Source organism: Colletotrichum scovillei (assembly GCF_011075155.1).
Source record: "Colletotrichum scovillei strain TJNH1 chromosome Unknown Contig00001, whole genome shotgun sequence".
Taxonomy (NCBI): domain Eukaryota; kingdom Fungi; phylum Ascomycota; class Sordariomycetes; order Glomerellales; family Glomerellaceae; genus Colletotrichum; species Colletotrichum scovillei.
This window is the reverse complement of record NW_023336259.1, coordinates 256,161-274,640: the sequence shown is the minus strand read 5'-3', so window position 1 is coordinate 274,640 and position 18,480 is coordinate 256,161. Positions and strand designations below refer to the sequence as shown.

Here is an 18,480-nt window from a genome sequence, read left to right as displayed (position 1 = left end):
ACCAACGTCGCAGAGCCAGCAGATCGCACTCAATCCGAGGCAGTGGTGTGGTAGATTCATGAAATGTTTAAACGTCGTCAAGTATACGGTAGGTACCAAGTATGTACGGAAACGTCCCAGAGACCCTTCGTGGTCACACCTCAAAATCCTACGGCGCGCTTTTCCCGCCCGCCATGTGTAACAATACAGTAAAAGAAGAAGCAACCAGAGCATCAAGGTATCTATACTCCAAGAATTACATCCGCCGCCTTCTCGCTAATCATGTACACCGCCGACGCGATGTAATACCCAGGAATCTTGGGGAACACGCTCGCGTCCACCACCCGCAGACCTTCGGTCCCTCTCACCTTGAAATTTGAGTCCAAGACGGCGGTGGCATCGCCGTCTTTGCCAATGGGGCACGTGCAGCTGGCATGGTGGCCCCAGGCTTCATTCCTGACGAACTCGGGCAAGTCCGCATCGGTGACATTCTTCCCGGGCCAGACCTCGGTGAAGCCTCCCGTGAGGGGCACGACGCTCTCGAACATCTTGCGCGAGAGCTTCATGCCCTCTACCACGGCCTGGATGTCCTTAGCGCCCGTTGCCTCGTCCTGGAACGAGTTGAAGTCAATCTGCGGCATATCCCGCGGGTCGGCTGAACGCAGCTTGACGGTTCCGGCCCGGTTGCGGCTGTGGGCTTTGAGGGTGATCCACGTCCAATGTTTTTGGTCCGCGGTGCCATCGACGGAGTATCCGGGATAGTAGCCAGGGAAGGCGACTGGTGCTCCTGCGATAAAGAGGTCCGGGTCTCCCTCTGCCACTGTCGACTTCTTCACAATACCCAGGCTGATGCCGTTGGAACCATAGATCCCCCTATCACCACTCGCGGCGCCGTCCTGCCACTTTTTCAAGCAGGGATCGTCTGTGCTGGGGCGAATGAAGGTGCAGCCTTCGATGATCTGAAAGTTTGTCGGCGTTTCGCCAATAACGGACGTCTCGTAGCCTGTTGTGATGATGATCAGTCAAACGGCTCTACATTGGATGATCAATTTGTCAGCAGCAAATGAGGAAACTCACGGTCTTGCAAGTTGGTGCCAACACCAGGAAGATCGACGATAGAAGGGATACCGAAAGAGGATAGCTCCTCTTTGGGGCCAACGCCACTGAGCTTGAGCAGCTGCGGGGTATTGAAGGCGCCGGCTGATATGATGACTTCGGCCGTGGCGTTTACGGATCCGGCGACGCCAGAGCCGGCATCGCCGGATCGGGGGTCGGCGCGGTAGAGGCTCTGTCCCGTAACAAAGTCTACCCCCACGGCCCGGGGCTTCGCGCCGCTCTGGTCGAAGCGCACCTTGGTCACGAGGGTGGTGAGCTTGATGTCGAGATGGTACTTTCTAGAACCATCCGCGTTCTTCGCGTTGGCCGTGTCCAGGACGAACTCGCGCGGTCCATTGCGGACGCCCTTGTTGACGGAGATGGGGACCTGGTAGAGGCCCTCGGCAGAGTCACGGCTGGGCAGATCGACGTTGAGATCACGAAGGAGAACCTCGCCGAGACCCTGGATCGTCGAGAAGATCAAGCCAAGGAGACTCTTGCCCATGGCGGAAGCAGCGGACAGAATAACCGTGAGGAGCTTGACATCCTTGATGACAAGTCCAAGGTCCGTCACGGAGGTGGTAAGCCAGCCGTCGAACCCGTGTCCTACAATACCATTGGGCAAGTATTCAGCATTCTCTAGGCGCTGGAAATACTTCCGCATGTTGGACGCGCCCCAGGTGGTGTCTCCGGTCAAGGTCGCGATGCCATCCCAGTCTGACTTGTGCGGGTAGACCGTGATCAACGCGTTGTGACTGCCGCAACCACCCAGCGTACCAGCTCTAGGATAAAGGATGCCGAGTGGCTCAGCGCCAGCCGGTGGGTTGAGTCCGACGTAGAGCTCCCCGTTCGCAAGTCGGTATGTCATCTTGGAGTCCTTCTTCTGGGCCTCGAGATCGGCAAAGTGTTGAACGTAGTAGTCCCATTTCATTGGGGCGTACTCTGTCGACTGAAGGTTCAACGCAGGGACCTGGTACGGGATCGAGTCTCCCTGGTCGTCGCCGGCGTCGATGAGCAGGACCTTCTTCCCGGCGATGGCGAGCCGGGCGGCAAGTGGGCCACCGCCCGGCCCGGAACCGACAACGACGTAGTCATAAGACGCGAGGATGTCGGTAGATTGCCGTGGGACAAAGTGCTGGCTTGGGCTATCAATGTTGTATCCGCGTCAGCCAACCACGTTCATACTTTGCGTACCTCGCGTCTTAAGGTTTAGGGTAGGCCAAACTCACACAGCAGAGGCCGTAGCCACGATGTAGCCGAGCAACACATTTGTGACATGGAGACACCAACGCATCTTGGATGAGATTGGAGACTTTCGAACTGGTTCTTGAAGAGGTCGCAGCACCAAGCAACTCAAAAAGGAACACCCGTCGTCAGAAAGTCAGTCTCTCTCCAGGCGCGGCGCACAATCCCCTTAAGAACTTGGTCCAAGAAACCTCACTTGTCCTCCTCGACGCGATGCGCCTGATCGCGACATGGGGAAAAAGTCGCAACGCCCCTTGCGTTTGATTAGATATGTCGCTGTCCGTCATGTACCCTCCCCATCTCGGATGTGACCTGCTTCTTTCCTATGTGACGGTGATCAATGTAGGTGATGCTATGTATGGCAACCTTCCCACTCAAGGTCCCAGAATCGCCCTTCTCGTGGTTCACTCAGCCTACCATCGTCGGCCGAAGGAACGATTAGGGAAGGACGTGGAGGTTGCCCCCCTGGCATGAGCACGGGAGAGAATCTGAGAATGATGCTGGTCATGTGGGAACACGAGCGGGAGGCCGATTAAGGTGAGGAGGACGCCAGGGGCCAGCGTCGCAGTCACGGCGGGCGCGAACTTGGCATGACTGTTGCGGGGGCTGCTTTAAATGAGATTGCGCTGTAGGATGTCTTGAATCGGGAAAGCTATCCGATGCACTTCGGAGCGCCGAGCACGAGGGCAGACGGACGGTCCTGGTTATGCGGGGGATAGCTCAGCCTTGGAGGGAGACATCGGTCCAAATTCTGAATGAGAAAAACGTAAAACATGGCCAGATATCTTCATGGCTGGACTAGTTCGTCCGGGGATGACCTTATACGCGTTCCGCGGGGTGTTGTCAAAGCTCCCAATTAGCCTTATTTCTTTGGTTCATGCATCTCCCATGTGTCCATCCGCAAGGCACGATCGATGACATGTTGGATGAACCGGTCGAGTCTCGCAAACCTGCGCCTCGCATATCCAAAACATCAATAAGCGAGGGGGTTCATGATCCCATTGAATCCGTATAGACATGAATCAGGCCACCCCTGAGCAAATCTTTTGTTCGTTCTGCTCAGCTGTCCGCCCAGCTGAGTTGCGGTTGGGCATGCAATATGCGAGCCCCCTGTCCCCCGACTCCCCGCAGAAACTTGGCTCACTAAAGTCTGATCTTGGTTAGCACCATCTTTACTGCCAAAGAAACCCGGTGTTCGCCCCAAGCCTATTGCAGTACAGCGTGTGAGCATCTCACGACTGTAACGGCCCCAATGCAGTGAAGGATACCACCGGCGGGAAAGCCATCAAGATCCCAAGAAACGGGCTGGTGATGATGCGGCTCGCATTGAGTGATTCAGCCAACTTCATCTTTACCATCGAGGATCTTCATTTGTCACATTTGTTGATGTGATAGCGCTTGGAAGAAGAAACTCAGAGTAATGCGCACTATAACTTGAGCACAGCTAACGCACGCAAGCAGCCTTTCACCGTTGCTCCCCATCACCCCATAAGCGAGAGACATCAAGCAAGCGCTGTCGTCCACCTGTTCTACGTCGCTTTGAAAGAAGCCGGATAGCCGCACATGGTGATGTGAGCAGTAAGCCCCGTGGCGCTCTCGCCAAAGCAATTGGGCTGGATGCATAATCCGTAAGTCTAGTCGCCCAGACGTTAGCGACGAGAGCTGGGAGCGCTTCCCCGTCTCCGCGACGTCGAGGCCATCCCAAAGTGTGCCGGTTTCGTCCATCGCAAGCCATTGTTTCGTAGTGGCGGCTGAGTGGCGATCTTGCCCTGTGGATGTGGTCTCACGAACGAAACTCCGGTCGTCGTCATGTAATGTCCAGTTCATATACAGGATGTCTCCCTCATCCCGCGTGGCTCCGGCCTTGTTGATGGGGGGTTTCCTTTCGCCGTTGTGACATCTGTACGCCCATGCAACGATCGGCATCAACCACACATCGCATGCCGTCGCATCGTTTTTGAGAATGAAGCAAATCATGCGGGTCGCAATCGTCCTGCTGTTTGCTGCGGCGGCACAGGCAACGGTGCCTAGCTTGAACACGACTGAGACCACGAAGCTACTCGCGACGACGCCAAAATGTGCGGTAAGTCACTCTCACAGTCTCAATCGTGGTGTTTCATGGCCATCTCATGACTTTGAGTCAGTACTTAGTTACACTCACTGACTTGGCTTATCTTCTAGATGCCATGCTTCGTCGATGCGTTCCATTCTGGCAATTGTACCCTCGACGGCTTGGCGGACTGCGTATGCACCAACATCCCTCTGCAAGCCCGCGCCTCCGCATGTATACAGCAAGCTTGCGAGTTCGAGGATCAAGTTTGTGAGTGCCGGTACCTAAGTCGTATTCATGGCTCCATTCTCGCTAACATTACTTTGAAGCCACCGCCCGTATCTCACAGCAGTTATGTGAGGGCTATCCTTACCCTGATCGCAGAAAGTTTTCCAAGGTTTTCTCCATTGGCCTACCCGTTATCACGATCCTCACGGTAGCTCTCCGATGTCTGGCCCGATTACAAGTCACGAACCGACTGTGGTGGGACGACTGGACGGCACTGATCGCTTTGGTAAGGTTCCTGGTGAGGGTTCACTCGTAGCAACTCACTCACTGGCGGTGGCAGGCATTTTTGATAGTCATGTCTGGCCTGGGCTACACAAGTATGCACTTTCCTTCGTGGCTCAAGAAACTCGGTGTCTAGTGCTGACTTCAGCTGCGCATTAGATGCCGCAATGGGATTCGGACTTCACTATTGGGATATTGATCCGGGAAATGGCAAGACTATTCTACAGGTACGACAACGCATGGCACATCATGATATCGGGGTAGCTAACTGAAATTCTTTTCAGATTTTCTATGTATTGCAGATGCTCTACATCTTTGTTCAGTATGTGCATCGAGACACGATCCAAGGTAGTATTAAAGGACTATCGCTAATAGTGCACTAGAGTCTTTGCCAAAGCCTCCATTGCCTGCTTCTACTCCCGCGTGTTCACCAATCAGAAATTCCGCCTGGCACTCAAAATCCTCATGGCGTTTCTGTTCATCCACGGCTTCATGTTTCTGCTATTGATGGTATTTCAGTGCCTACCTATTGAGTCGATCTGGGATCGATCCATCCAAGGTCGTTGCCTCAATGTTTCGGCTATCAGTTACGGAGGCGCTGCTTGCAGTATCCTGGAGGATATTATCTTGATTGTCATCCCTATTCCAGAACTGATTAAGCTTCAACTGGGAAAGAAGAAGAGAATGGCATTGGTTTGCATGTTTGCTATTGGATCCTTGTAAGTGACGTGCCGACCATTGAAGCGGCTTAACAAATGTTAACTCAGTGTTGCAGTGCTTGCGTCGCGAGTATGATTCGACTAAAATACTTGGTCTCATTCGCTAATTCATTTGACTCTACTTGTAAGTTCCCCCGGTCATCGTCGTGTGAGATTGATGCTAACAGCTGCTCTAGGGGACAACGTCGACGTCGTGCTGTGGTCATCTGTCGAGCTTAATCTAGCAATCATCTGCGGCAGCCTTCCAGCACTACGACCTCTCTTCAAGAAATTGCCAATCTTCTTCACGACTATCAAATCAACAATACAAACCGGAACACAGCGAAGGAAGTCGCAAGCACAGTCTACGACAGCGGTTCAGAAATCGCACCATTCCCATGCCTCACATGAATCGAGCACCCAGTCATCGCCCAGCAACTCTCCCCAGAAGCCACATGCAGTCAAGCTAAGAGACTTCGGGGGCAGTTCGACAACGTGTGATAACGACACACAGTATACTCTTGAAATGACCGATGAGGAGAGCAGGGATGATTTGGAGAGACAAGACTGGGCACGAGCATATGGGAAATAGGGGTGAGATGCTGCTGCTGTCTGATGAGGAAGAAAAACGTAATTAATGTGTAACGACCAGCGATGTATAATTGAGGCTCAACTTGAAATGCAAAATGAGTTGAATTCGTTCGATTTAGTACCTTACCACATCAATTGTCGGTTTTCGTGCGCCTCCGATAAGAACGACAAAACTCTGTAAGATGGGTGTAAACTTAACTCCCGTGATAATATGTGCAGTGTTATGATTCTACCAACGTCATAATTATCCCGCTTGCTGAGGCTTTCGCGGATCAACGATTTGAGAAACTCAACGAGAATTCAGTAGACATTATATTCTCTGTCTCCGGATTCTGTTCTTATCATTCCGAACGTAAGGCTCTGCATATTGAAGCGAGTTGTCAAAACTGTCTTTCTACATGTCATGCACGAGATGTCCATTGGGAACCTAGGGCACAAGTGGGGGAATATATATGTAGACATCAGTTAGGTGGATTCCAATCCAATCGATACAGGGGCATAAAATCAGTCTGATTCATCTGGAAACGAATAACAATCAAAGCCCCGTACATCGCTGACGGGAATAGTGCCGCCTAGTCAAAAAGTGGTTGTGGACCTTCGTCGTGACTCGCATTTCATAAGAGATTGCAGGGAGAAGAATTCGCGGTCCACCAAACTATTTCACCGCACATCCACTCGGGCAATATAAATCTCGCCAGTCTAGACTAATCAGGTTTTTGCTTCAAGAGCACAAACGTGGAAACGAGGCTGTGGTCGTGCTGCCCACAGACTTGTAGAAGGGCAAAAACGACAGCACAGGTGGAGTAGTACCCATGTCAGTCTCCATACGTCAGTCGGAATAACTTCAGAACGACGCGATCTGATACTAATCAAAATCTGATTTGAGAGAAGAAGTAGAGTCGGTGACGAAGACACTCAAGTCGGGGACGACTTACGAGGACATGAAAGTGGAACGACGAAGATAGATCGATGGAATGAGTTCACAGCTTATGCTGAACACAATTTTGGTTCTCGTATAGTGTGACATGATAACTACCGGGAGTGTACCTAGTTTTGTGAAAAGGTCTAGATTTGCTCTTGACGCCGGGGATGCGTCTCACAGTCTCCTGATATGCATTTCTAATCGACCTCAATGTTTCTTTAATCTTCATGCCATCTTGCAAGGGTTTAAAGATGACGGATCCAAACAAGGAGTCTTCGGGAGTTCGGACGAATTTGAGTGGCTCACTAAGCGGGCTCACGGCCTGGTTATGCGGACTCTGAGATGGCGGCTGTGCCGCATCGTCATGACATGGATTTTCCAATTAGTAACTTACATGATTTTGCACCGAGAGAGTCGGTCACTCTCATGCAAGACCGAGTTTATAAATATTGATCATCCTCTCACGATGCAGAACATTTGAATCAAGCACTATCACCGACTTCAATTCTAACCTCACCATCATCAACCTCCAGTCATAAGAAATCAAGCAAGTCTCACAAGATGGACGTTCTTGCAACCCTCGACTCCAGACTCCATTTCAAAACGGCCGATGTCGACGGCATTCAACACAGATATATCCATGCACAACCTGATTCGGAAAAGTCAGTTGGTACTGTTTTCCTCGTCCATGGATAGCCTGATTTGGCCCTGGGCTGGGCCAACCACATTCCCTTCCTCCTCTCCAAGGGCCTGAGCGTCGTCGCCTTGGACAAGATTGGATATGGTGGGACTGATTCACCCGAGGATGTCAAGTTTTAGTAAGTTACGACGCGTCAAGGAGTCAACCAGAGGTTGGATCGGTTAGAGCCTGCGGAAACTCATCATTTTGAACCCAAATAGTACCTGGAAGCGCGCTGCAGACGACATCGCCACACTCGCAAGCCAACTTGGTCTCTCTCGTATCATCCTCGGTGGACACGACTTTGGTGGAGCAGTGGTTTATCGGACCGCCATCTGGCATCCAGACCTCGTAGCCGCTTTCTACGTGCTCAACACGCCTTTCGCAGCTCCCACGGCCTCTTTTGTGGACCTCGCATACGAGTGGCCTGGATTCAAATACCAGCAGCAATTCCGTACAAATGCCGTTGCAGACTACGTTGGGCCGGCCGATGCCCAGAACACAACGCGCATTCGACAGATTCTGAACAACGTCTACGGGGTGATTGGCCCCAATGGCGAGCAACCCAGCAACGTCACAGACATCGGATTCTACTTTGACCTGCTCGATCTCGTAACTACAGACACGCCGCTTCTCACCAAGGCGCAGATTGACTTCTATGTTGAAGAATACACCAGGAAGCCAGTCAATAATACGCTTAATGAGTATCGTAACAACAAGCTAAACTGGGAAGATGAGCGGGTGCTTATCCCTGACAACACCACCTACAGCGGAAAGTTCAAGCAACCTGCGCTATATATCGCTGCAACCCAAGATCTCACGCTGCCTCCGTCTCTATCAGAAGGAATGGAAACGTACTTTGACAACTTGAGCCGAGGTGAGATTGACGAAGGGCATTGGGCAAGGTGGCAGAAGCCTCTCGAGGTTGAGAATTATGTTGGAAACTGGTTAGCAACCTCGGTTTTTGGCAATGCTTCCTTGAACCTTACCGCCGGGCTCGGTCTTGGAGCGCCCTGCGTGTAGGTGCTAGATAAGGCGATCAACCAGGCGTCTAGCCATCATCAACCTCGCGCTTTTGTATGAGACGCATAACAGTGCCACCTGCTATGTCTTAAGGGTTAAAATTCTTCTGTAAACATTGAGAATAGTAGAGGAGCCAGAATAGCCGTTTAGTGTTTTAGTTAACAGTGGGCAAACATTGACTCTGGGCAATTGGTAATACAATGGGCTTAGCTCCAGGATAAAATTAAGAATATCAATCACATGATTGACTGATTGAGTAAACGTTGAAAGATGTATAACTTAAAGTCAAAGTCAAGAGCTAGTTTGGCGTGTTTGGCCTATTTGCTGGCTTGACGCATAGCATGCACGGTGCGTCAGTTCGCATGTGAATAACCTCGTGCGCCGATCTACGTCATTCCGTCATCCTGCAGAAGGCGGGGAACATATCTCGTCGATGCTGAAGTATGTAAATTATCCAAATTCCTCGCAACTATCACTCCGTCACTCCATGAAATAGAGCTGAATTGACAATGCCTCATTCACCGTCGTTCGTCGAGGGAGCCTCTGTTGCCCGAACAGGTGGGGTGTCTAACATTCCACTCGTTGACCTGGGTGCCCTGAAAGACAGCACCAGCCCTGAAGCAGCTCTGAATGCCGGCAAGAGTCTTGTGGACGCTTTCAGAATATCGGGCTTTGCCTATGTCAAGAACCATGGAATCCCCGAGGAAAACATCAAGTCCGCCTTCCAGTGGGTTCGTCTACAGGAACGAACTTTCTCTTCATCGCTGTCCTTGCTGATCATTCCATGACTAGAGTGAGAAATTCTTTTCCCTCTCGCAGGCTGAGAAGGACAAGGCGCCGCATCCACCCGAGGGATGGTGGCATCGCGGGTACTCCGGCATTGGCCGAGAAAAGGTGTCGCAAATGGTATTTGACGCGGAAGAAATCAGCGAGCTGAGGAAAATACCAGACTTTAAGGAATCATACGAGATTGGGCGCGAGGACGATGATCACCTACCCAACATCTGGCTCCCCGAGGAGTCGCTCCCTGGGTTTCGGTCATTTTTCAACAATTTCTACGAGGTCTGCTATCAGCTCGAACTCCACCTGCTCCGCGCCATGGCTCTCGGCATGGGCCTGGACGAGGACTTCTTCCGAGACTACCATGTGATGAAAGACAACCAGATCCGCCTCCTCCATTACCCACCGGTCGAGGAGAAGCTCCTTCGCGCCGGCAAGGTCGAGCGGCTGGGAGCGCACTCGGACTTTGGCTCCATGACGCTTCTCTTCCAGGACGAGGTCGGCGGCCTCGAGGTAGAGGACCCCAACGAGGAGGGCCGGTTCTTGCCCGTGTCGTCCATCCCTGGGACGATCGTGGTCAACATTGGCGACTTCATGCAGCGGTGGAGTAACGATACTCTGCGGTCCACCGTACATCGCGTACAAGCGCCGCCGCTCGAGACGAACGAGAGCGGTGACCGCGTGACCCGGGCACGGTATTCAATTCCGTACTTTATCGGTGCTGATCAGGAGAAGACGGTGGACTGCGTGCCTGGTTGCTACGGCCCCGGTAGGCCGAAGAAGTACGAGCCGATAAACAGCCGCGAGTACATCGAGATGCGACTGAACGCGTCGTATTAGAGCCAGAGAGATATCCTGATTATCTGTGCCTAGCAAATGAGACGATTATCTTTCTTGAAGAAGTCTAGGGCCCCGTCGGCCACCCCTCGTTCCTGGCCTTGAGCGGCCGACTCCGTATAACACGTGTACATGCTGTCAAAGTCGCAGCAGTCACCATTGAGCACGCGGAGACCCAGGTTCTTGATCATTAATGAGTGCTATTCCTTGCAGGTTCTTGCATGCGAGATCCACTGGCAAATGCCGCGAGTCCTCACCTGGTTGGCCTACCCGCTGACGATCCCCGGCCCCTCTTCCGGTCGTTTCTGGTGATGAGGGCCGAACATGGTAGCATTCTACACCTTTGGTCAGCGGCCTTGGCGCATCGCTTGACACGTTACCATGAGCCATGGCACAGCTTAAAGCTGCAAAATTCGGGCGGAGCTGACATGAACTGACAACCGGCAGATGAGGAGATGCTCTCCAAGACTCCAACGGATTGGAGAAGCGAAGCAGAAGACCATATCCAACCCGCCCGCCCCCTCCCCGCCCGGGGATGGGGATTGTGTTGATGCGGTGAAGGGAAACTTGACTGATCACCCAAAGAATTGGAGGCGACAAGGCGTGCGCACGTCCACGACCACGCGCTTTGCCCGGCTGCTGTGGGGTTTTCCGAGCTCATTGAAGAAGGGGAACAGGGACCGGGGATTTTGTCGTGACTCGTGGCGGGCAAGTTTCCACCCTCTCCCGCTGCTGTCCAAGCAATTCGATTTATCAGTCTCAGACATACACACTCTCTCCCTTTCCTCCCGGGATTCGAGCAACAGTAACCTGGAATCTGGGAACAGCAACGGGAAACCCTGCGACGACGCGACTAGTGTACAGCTTGACATCGCGAGTGCAAACCCCCCGATACCATCCGAAAAATGTGTCCAGAGGGAGACGAGGACCAGACTGCCGCCGCGGCCACGGCACAGCAGCAGGAGACAGCGGCGAACGCAGCGGCTGGAATTCTACCGGCTGAGCACTGGGTGCAAGCGGCACGAGTCAGTTCAACGCCTTTTTCCACCGTGGGGGCGTAGACTTCTACATCCCCCCCCCCCCCCTTTTCAACGGCGGCCGCCCACGGGATTTTGATGATTGACAGGCCGCTAGGACGCTGCTAACGACGACGATGCCGACTCTGCGCTAGGCGACGACAACGCCAGCTCTACGGCGTCGATCACCTCTACGATCTTGCAGTACCGGAAGATTCACGGGAGGACGTTCCACGGCGAGGTCGGCGACGCCCAGTATTGGTAGTGACCCCCGCGGGCTGAGAGGACTGAGCGTTTTGGGCGTTGTCGCTAACGGATTGTGAAAGGGGGAGCAACGATGAGCAACAGAATGAGGCTTGGGATATCAAGTGAGATGGAGACCGCCAATGACGAAAGAAGTGAGAGGTCGAAGCTGACGCACAGTAGCCATCACCTACTCACCTTGTCGATGGGTGACAAGCTTCACTTGGCACCGCTAGACAAAAGCAAGGTAGGTGACGGGCTCATCGGCGGTGGCTTGCTCATCAGCCTGAACTAACGAAACCCTAAATAGCTAAACAAAGCGCTGGATATTGGTACAGGAACAGGTGAGCGGCGCTTATGTCATTCTCAGCTCATGAAGTCAGGCTAACGGCATCGTAGGTATCTGGGCTATGTAAGTCCTTGCGCAGAAATTCGGCATGAGTATGTGATGCAAGAGGCTGAACTCTGTATAGTGACTTTGCCGACGAGAACCCCGAATGTGAAGTCATTGGAACGGACATCTCCCCAATCCAACCTAGCTGGGTTCCTCCTAACCTGAAGTTGTGAGTACTCTAAGCGTCAAGATCCAGCAGCTGGTGCCGTTGCTGACCCCACACAGTGAAATTGACGACTGCACGCGCGAATGGACCTTCGAACCAGAGTCCTTTGACTATGTTCACATCCGGTTCCTGGTTGGCAGCATCGCGGACTGGCCCGCGCTGTTCAAGCAGGCGTACAGGGCCCTGAAGCCGGGCGGATACCTTGAGAGTTTCGAGGTCTCGCCGGCCATTATGAGCGACGACGGGACCGTCCCGGAGACTAGCGCGCTGGGCCAGTGGGGTAAGTTCTTCGAGGAGGGCGGCCGGAAGATGGGTCGGACGTTCCGGGTCCTCGACGAGAACTTGCAGAGGACGTCGATGGAGGACGCTGGCTTTGAGAGTATCACGGAGTGGAATAATAAGGTATTTGAGCCCTTTGACGGATGACCTGCGCTTTCGGTATCGGAGGAAAGACTAACATGGGAAATGATAGGCCCCCATCGGCAACTGGCCAAAGGACGAGGTGAAGAAGGAGATTGGCGAGTGGGCGCAGCTGACGCTCCTGTCGGACATTGAGGGCTACGTCCTTTTCATGGCCAACGTCATGTCGACTTGGTCTCGTGAGGAAATCCACATCTATGCGGCGCAGCTGCGTCGCGAAATCCGGTCTGGCAAGCTTCATGGGTACTACCGCCAAAGAGCAGTCTGGGGACAGAAGCCCCTGAAGACGGAGATGTAGTTCCAATCTTCGCTACTACCTTGATTACTCTTGACTTCATCCAACCTAGCGAGCCTGAATAAGCATCTGCAGCATATTTCATCGAATAGGATGTCTTTCTACCGCATTAGTGTGCTCCTGTCTCATTGTGAAGGGAATCTAGCCGCCGAGGCTCATACCACAGAGATGAACGTGACCCGTAGGAGCATCGGGCCGAGCCGACTCGATAAGCTCATGCTATGCTCAGTAAGACAAGGGCATCCGCATCTGGAATGTGAATCTCCTATAAAACAGATGATGCAGGGTGCTGAGTGAGCTGTTCGAGCTTCGAGGTGGAACTCCGCCGGTCTCGACGTTGCGTGGAAGTTGACGATGGCTTCAGATAACTCAAGGTTTCAGCATCGCTGAACACGAACCGTCTCCGAAAATAAGTGTAACAGAAGGCTACTTAAGCCTGCTTACTCTGTCACCGAATTCGTATCATCTTCAACCATCCGAGTAACTTGAACAGCCACCACAACTATCTCGCTCTACTTTGCAACATCGAAGCCGGCAAAATGAAGTTCTACTTGCTCGCCCTTACCGCTATTGTATCACTGGCCATGGCCGCGCCGGTCCGTTTCCCCTCTGGCCGTCATCTGAGTTCATAGTGCCTGTGTCTAACACGTATTCAACGTATAGGTAGCCGACAACGCTGTCGTTGAGGGCGCTGGTGGCTCTCCAGGCGGGAAACCCTGGAAGCGCGATGACGCTGTCACTGACGACTTCCCTGGTGGAAAGAGTTGGTAGTGCAACGATGTGCCATCGGTGCCTCATGTTGTCTCTAATAGGACTGCGAACCGAGCCTATAAGCTGCCTGGGTAAAGCTGTACATTGAATCCAAACTCGGTTGCAATCCCGAGTGGAATAACCTAACTTCGTACGACTAATGGTATCTCGTTTGCTCATAAAATCACGTCAAGTCTGAATCTCCCACACGTTGAGAATGCCAGAATCGTTTCTGGCATGGTGTCCATGCAAACACCGCCCGACTACCATGTACTGTCCATTCCCAGAGAACGCAGCCGAGACCGCGAACCCAGACTCCAACCTCGCTGAGTAGACAACCTTTCCAGTCGCCAGATCCGTGGCATCAGCACCATCGTCTGACCGGTACACAACCCACCGCAGGTCAGGTGAGATCGCCAACGGGACGCCCTCGCTCCCCTTTGCCGTCTCAAGGTTGTAGCTGTTCATCGCACCGCTCTCAGGGTCCCATATCGTCACCGTCCTGCCCCAAATCGATGCAATCACGCCCGCCGGGCTCACTGCAAGCCGGAGCGGGTTCCTCCAGTCCTCCATCTCGATCTTGGCAATGTTGCGGCCAGTCTCGACATTCGTGATCCTAAGCGTCCCGTCCTTGGACGCGGTGACGAGCCTGGTGCAGTCCGCCGTCCACTCCGCGTGCGTGACTTCGTCGGTGTGGCTGCGGATGACGCTGTACCCCTGCCCTTTGGCAGCCGTGACGATCTCAACGCGATTGCGTACTCCCTTGATTGCCAGAAGCTGGCCGTCGGGACTAAAGGAAAAGGCACGGATGCCGTGCCACTGCAGGATGAACTTGCGCGCGTTGGGGCTGTTGTCGTTGACCCATTCGACGACGTACAGGGCCGGCTTCTCGAAGTGGACCATGTCGTGCGAGGTTAGAATCGTCTTGGGGAACCGGTTGACGTATTCATCATGATGCTCCGTCGTTACGGCAACGAGGTCCATCAGCGGGGAGAAGACCATGTTCACGCCTTTCACTTTGATGGTGCGCCTGCGCTCTCCTGAGGCGGCATCGAAGAGGCTGATGTCTTTGAAGAAGTTGGAGACGGCGAAGGAGGTCGGGTCTGTTGCGGAGGTGAAGCGGATGTCGACGGGCTCTTTTTCCAGGTTCATGGTGATCTTGCCGACGTGGCGGAATGTGACGTGGGCGGGAGCTGGCGCGAGGAGAGTCGGGTATGGGTTTACGTCTCCGTCTACGCTTGGTGCGGCGGACATGGAGTAGGTCGAAGAGCCGGCGTTGTCGGCGGTGACGGACAGTCTTGCCATGTCTGATGCTGGAACCGTGGTCGACTGGTTGTCGATGAAGGTTCGAAGGAAGTTGAGAAACCCGGCGAGCTTTTGTGGCGATGGTTTCTGGTCTGATGAGGGCTGACGGTTAAGGATCTCCTCGATGGAGTTGATCTCCTGGAGGATCGCGCTAGTAGCATAAGGAGGGGACTCGCCGGCTTCCTCTGCTCTTTGAAGATGTTGGACTCTGGAGCCAAGTCTCAGTATCTCACCAATTTCTCGGAAACAACCGGGTAGGAAAGCTTACAGGTCTAACGCATCAACAGCCAGACTCATTGTCCTTCTCCCCGTGGTCAAATATGAGCTAAGGGCTGCGGCGCGACTGGCTGCACTCCTCCACGCATCGTCACCGCGCCGAGACAGCGACCATCGGGACTTCTCAGGTGCCGTGTCAGAGATTGACCCTACGATTTGAGCGACGACCTCATTGCAGAATGCCGGGACGTATCGTATTTCGCTCAAGAGCTGGTTCTCTCCTTCGCAACTCGCTACATTGCGTCGAAGTGCGACGATGCTGTCGGACAGTGAGAGGACTTGTTCTAGCACGGGTGAGAGCTGTGCTTCGGCTTCAGGATGGACCGCAATGAAGTCGCGTAAAGCTGCAGTGGCCGGTGATAAAGCAGCTTGCAGCTGGTGGCATTCTGAATTGACGCTGTTGGCGTCTGACGTGCTCATGATGGTGTGACACTTGATCGGATGTCTTGAGAATACATGGTGTTGAGCTTCACTCCGCGGCGGCAGTTGTCGCGCTTATGAATTGGCGAAATGCTTAACTTGCCCCCCATCAGGCAGCCAAGTTTCGAAGCGGCTATGCTCAAGGCTGCGAATGCCAAATGATGTCAGGGGAACTTGAGTGCAGATCTGTCATGGCACAGTAAGCACTTGAGCTTCTCTTTGGTTTAGTGCTCTTCACTGAGATGACTTCTTCTTGGAGAGCTTGCGCCACTGTGGTGGTGTCACTACCGGCGCCAACACTTCTCCAATAAGGACCAAAGGTCATTAACTGTGCCACAGGTAGGGCTGCGTCGTCTCTCCCGTTGTTCCACCCATGCAATTCTGATCCTGCCGGTGATTCTTGTATGTTGTCATATCTTGTGTATGTCTTGACCTGGCTAATTATGCCACCGAGGGTGGATCGCGGATGGACACTGCCGACTCCTCGCAAGATCGTTAGGGGAGGGCAGCACAGTAGCTCAGCGTGCGCTACCCAGGTGTAGAGATCGTCGCCTTATAAACTCAACAGTAGCTATGGCAACTTGTCGGGTTCGCGACGCTGTTCCAATAGAATATTGAAGATAATTACATAGTTCCTTAATCAGACTGCGTTTTTAGCTCTATTGACGGCAATTTGGAGCTTCCAGTTGATGTTGGCTGAGCGCTTCTGGCACCTCCGCTCCATTAGGCACTGGCATAGATCTATAGTGCAGCTAGACGCCTCCCCACCCAACCAACTATCACTGGATGTCAACATCCACCAATCCCCGATAGTCTAGTGGTGAGGATATCTGCTTGTCATTGAATTTCAACGATTCGCAGGGGACCGGGGTTCAATTCCCCGTCGAGGAGTTCTTTTTGCTTTTGCGGCTCTTGTGATGCCGATTATGCTTAGTTTCATTGTGCATCTACTTTTCAAGTCACTTGAGCTTCCGTTGGCTTATTTGGAAATGCAGATGCAAGGTAGTTGGTTGCGTGATAAAGCTTCAAACAGAGGACGACCGATTTGACTCCATGCCCACTTCATTCGCATATCCCTGACTATGCCAGAACAAACCCTGCGCCGTTCGAGATAGTCACGTAGTTGGGCCTAGGTAGCTCCTCCTCGGTCTCCTTGGCCTCTTCCTCTAGGCCGATTTCCAAAGTCTTGTCTCCATAGTCGAAGAACCAGGTCAAGAACCCGGTATACTGGATTCCCTCCTGGCAATGAATCCAATACTTTGGCGAATGCTTCCGCTGGATTTTCAGAGCATTGGCTACCCCCTTGGATTTGCGTCCAACGCCAGCCTCGTTGATTGGGTGCGTCATTGCAATAACCTTCGCGTCGGGGTTCATCTCCATGGCGGCTTCTACGATACCGGGGTCGACTCCGTGAGGGCTGTACAAAATGACCTCGTCTTTTCCATTCGCAGCTGCGATTCTGATGACGATGCCATGGTAAAGGTTCGGGTACTTCTTGGTCTCGTCTTCGAGGCGGAAGATGGACAACCAGTCGGGCATCTCTGGCGTAGCGGGCCACGCCTGGCCACGTACAAAGTCCGGGAGAACGTGGACCTTGTCAAAGTGCTTCATTGCAGAGATCGTCGCGGCGGCGTCCTCTACGGCAAAGACTGTGAGTGATGGATCAAAAGTTTGCAGAGTCGGTTGATGCAGGTGATCCGGGTTGGTATGGGTGACGGTCACCGCATCGAGCCAGTGCTCGTCGTCTTCCTTAGAGCCCCCGACCGCCTCCTCAATCTCTCGAACTAGATCTTCGCAGGATTCAATGGTTTCTAGCGCCGACTTTTCCTTGAGCGACAGCCGCAAGAAGTAGCTAATGAGCATGTCGTTGACGCCAAAGAGCCAAGGGTCTTGCAAGATATGGTAAAAGACCTTTTTACCGGTCGCTCCTGCAGGTCTGGGGATAGAGATAATCCATGCGTTGTCGCAGTTTGCGAGGGTTACGATAGGTCGTCTGGGGGTTTGTCTCGCTGCGGCGAGTGTTGCGATGAGATTCGCGCGGTCCATGATGGGGGCTGGAAAATGGAGGTGGAGAGTACGCGACCAAAGATGACTTGGTCATTACGGAGGGAAACATCAATAAGTACTATGGTGAGAATGATACTGATCAGCATGGTGAAGTCCAAGGTGTTTTAAGCCCAGCAAGGGACTATTCGCATCCAACCAATGTCAACGTCTAGAATCAGCCTGTCAGATTTTAGTCTTACATGTCAGCACTCTCATGGGATTCATGTCCAATGCAATCGCTCTGAAGGATCAACCTGCGAGTTGCTGCTATCAGATGGAATGATTCTGATAGGCAATCATCATGAAAAACGACAGAAATGTCAAAACTTTGCTTATGCCCAGAATCAGGATTCGATTCACCTCGGTGGTTACAGTTTACGACTTACGCAATTCGTACGGAAAATCATAGCGCACGCTGTGAATATCATTCCTGTTTCAGTCAAGATATCTGGTACTCGATAACATTCTGAATCTTCTTTAAATGCGATTGGCCGGGTTGGCCGTCGATGACATTTCATTACACATCTTTGAAGTTGACGATTTCATGCCATGATGGAAGCGCGTGCCAGACATCATTGTGGGGCGAAATAGCGCTTCAGCAGATACCGCTAATTTCTTAGTTTAAAATGTAAGCGCCCCCTCATTCCTCCATGAATCCACGAGGCAACACGTATTACTCGGATCTACACTTTTCCAAAATCAACGTCTTAATTGCAACACTGAATGCCCGCTCAAGTCCT

General features: G+C 52.8%; 8 protein-coding genes across 8 annotated transcripts; 5 read left to right on the top strand and 3 right to left on the bottom strand.

The window, feature by feature from the left end:
- Window positions 1-36: 36 nt before the first annotated feature.
- On the bottom strand, window positions 37-3,144 carry HER10_EVM0008271 (GMC oxidoreductase). Its single transcript, XM_035477798.1, has 3 exons — window positions 2,304-3,144; window positions 1,057-2,219; window positions 37-982 (listed from the first exon to the last, which is right to left on the bottom strand). Exons 1-3 carry the CDS (start codon window positions 2,366-2,368, stop codon window positions 222-224), a joined length of 1,989 nt encoding a protein of 662 aa, XP_035338637.1. The 5' UTR covers window positions 2,369-3,144; the 3' UTR covers window positions 37-221.
- Window positions 3,145-3,811: 667 nt separating this feature from the next.
- Window positions 3,812-6,462, top strand: HER10_EVM0008709 (uncharacterized protein). The gene is made up of 9 exons (XM_035483075.1): window positions 3,812-4,402; window positions 4,501-4,639; window positions 4,699-4,883; window positions 4,938-4,974; window positions 5,039-5,106; window positions 5,164-5,201; window positions 5,263-5,598; window positions 5,655-5,722; window positions 5,775-6,462. Exons 1-9 carry the CDS (start codon window positions 4,283-4,285, stop codon window positions 6,167-6,169), a joined length of 1,386 nt encoding a protein of 461 aa, XP_035338676.1. The 5' UTR covers window positions 3,812-4,282; the 3' UTR covers window positions 6,170-6,462.
- Window positions 6,463-7,651: 1,189 nt separating this feature from the next.
- HER10_EVM0012027 (epoxide hydrolase) lies at window positions 7,652-8,792 on the top strand (the record flags this gene model as incomplete). Its single annotated transcript, XM_035481431.1, has 3 exons — window positions 7,652-7,756; window positions 7,787-7,908; window positions 7,991-8,792. The coding sequence occupies 3 exons, from the start codon at window positions 7,652-7,654 to the stop codon at window positions 8,790-8,792; spliced, it is 1,029 nt and encodes a 342-aa protein (XP_035338968.1).
- Window positions 8,793-9,301: 509 nt separating this feature from the next.
- On the top strand, window positions 9,302-10,412 carry HER10_EVM0006283 (uncharacterized protein; the record flags this gene model as incomplete). The annotated part of the gene is made up of 2 exons (XM_035475874.1): window positions 9,302-9,523; window positions 9,585-10,412. The coding sequence occupies 2 exons, from the start codon at window positions 9,302-9,304 to the stop codon at window positions 10,410-10,412; spliced, it is 1,050 nt and encodes a 349-aa protein (XP_035338431.1).
- A 902-nt stretch (window positions 10,413-11,314) lies between these two features.
- Window positions 11,315-12,946, top strand: HER10_EVM0005443 (methyltransferase domain-containing protein; the record flags this gene model as incomplete). Its single annotated transcript, XM_035475061.1, has 9 exons — window positions 11,315-11,434; window positions 11,544-11,686; window positions 11,752-11,793; window positions 11,852-11,915; window positions 11,979-12,012; window positions 12,068-12,080; window positions 12,142-12,231; window positions 12,288-12,630; window positions 12,701-12,946. 9 exons carry the CDS (start codon window positions 11,315-11,317, stop codon window positions 12,944-12,946), a joined length of 1,095 nt encoding a protein of 364 aa, XP_035338347.1.
- Window positions 12,947-13,482: 536 nt separating this feature from the next.
- Window positions 13,483-13,714, top strand: HER10_EVM0005745 (uncharacterized protein; the record flags this gene model as incomplete). The annotated part of the gene is made up of 2 exons (XM_035475349.1): window positions 13,483-13,539; window positions 13,607-13,714. The coding sequence occupies 2 exons, from the start codon at window positions 13,483-13,485 to the stop codon at window positions 13,712-13,714; spliced, it is 165 nt and encodes a 54-aa protein (XP_035338380.1).
- Window positions 13,715-13,882: 168 nt separating this feature from the next.
- HER10_EVM0009827 (ribosome assembly protein 4) lies at window positions 13,883-15,694 on the bottom strand (the record flags this gene model as incomplete). Its single annotated transcript, XM_035479300.1, has 2 exons — window positions 13,883-15,206; window positions 15,267-15,694. 2 exons carry the CDS (start codon window positions 15,692-15,694, stop codon window positions 13,883-13,885), a joined length of 1,752 nt encoding a protein of 583 aa, XP_035338779.1.
- Window positions 15,695-16,703: 1,009 nt separating this feature from the next.
- On the bottom strand, window positions 16,704-17,800 carry HER10_EVM0009229 (uncharacterized protein). The gene has a single exon (XM_035478721.1). The coding sequence runs from the start codon at window positions 17,738-17,740 to the stop codon at window positions 16,775-16,777; it is 966 nt and encodes a 321-aa protein (XP_035338722.1). The 5' UTR covers window positions 17,741-17,800; the 3' UTR covers window positions 16,704-16,774.
- Between the last annotated feature and the right edge of the window lie 680 nt (window positions 17,801-18,480).

Bases quoted from the DNA above. Each gene is read 5' to 3' on its own strand.
- HER10_EVM0008271 (XM_035477798.1), bottom strand. From the start codon at position 2,368: ATGCGTTGGTGTCTCCATGTCACAAATGTGTTGCTCGGCTACATCGTG. The intron at 2,220-2,303 runs GTGAGTTTGGCC...CAACATTGATAG, and splicing joins GTGGCTACGGCCTCTGCTGT to CCCAAGCCAGCACTTTGTCC. The intron at 983-1,056 runs GTGAGTTTCCTC...TCATCACAACAG, and splicing joins TGGCACCAACTTGCAAGACC to GCTACGAGACGTCCGTTATT.
- HER10_EVM0008709 (XM_035483075.1), top strand. From the start codon at position 4,283: ATGAAGCAAATCATGCGGGTCGCAATCGTCCTGCTGTTTGCTGCGGCG. The intron at 4,403-4,500 runs GTAAGTCACTCT...CTTATCTTCTAG, and splicing joins CGACGACGCCAAAATGTGCG to ATGCCATGCTTCGTCGATGC. The intron at 5,723-5,774 runs GTAAGTTCCCCC...CAGCTGCTCTAG, and splicing joins TAATTCATTTGACTCTACTT to GGGACAACGTCGACGTCGTG.
- HER10_EVM0009229 (XM_035478721.1), bottom strand. From the start codon at position 17,740: ATGGACCGCGCGAATCTCATCGCAACACTCGCCGCAGCGAGACAAACC.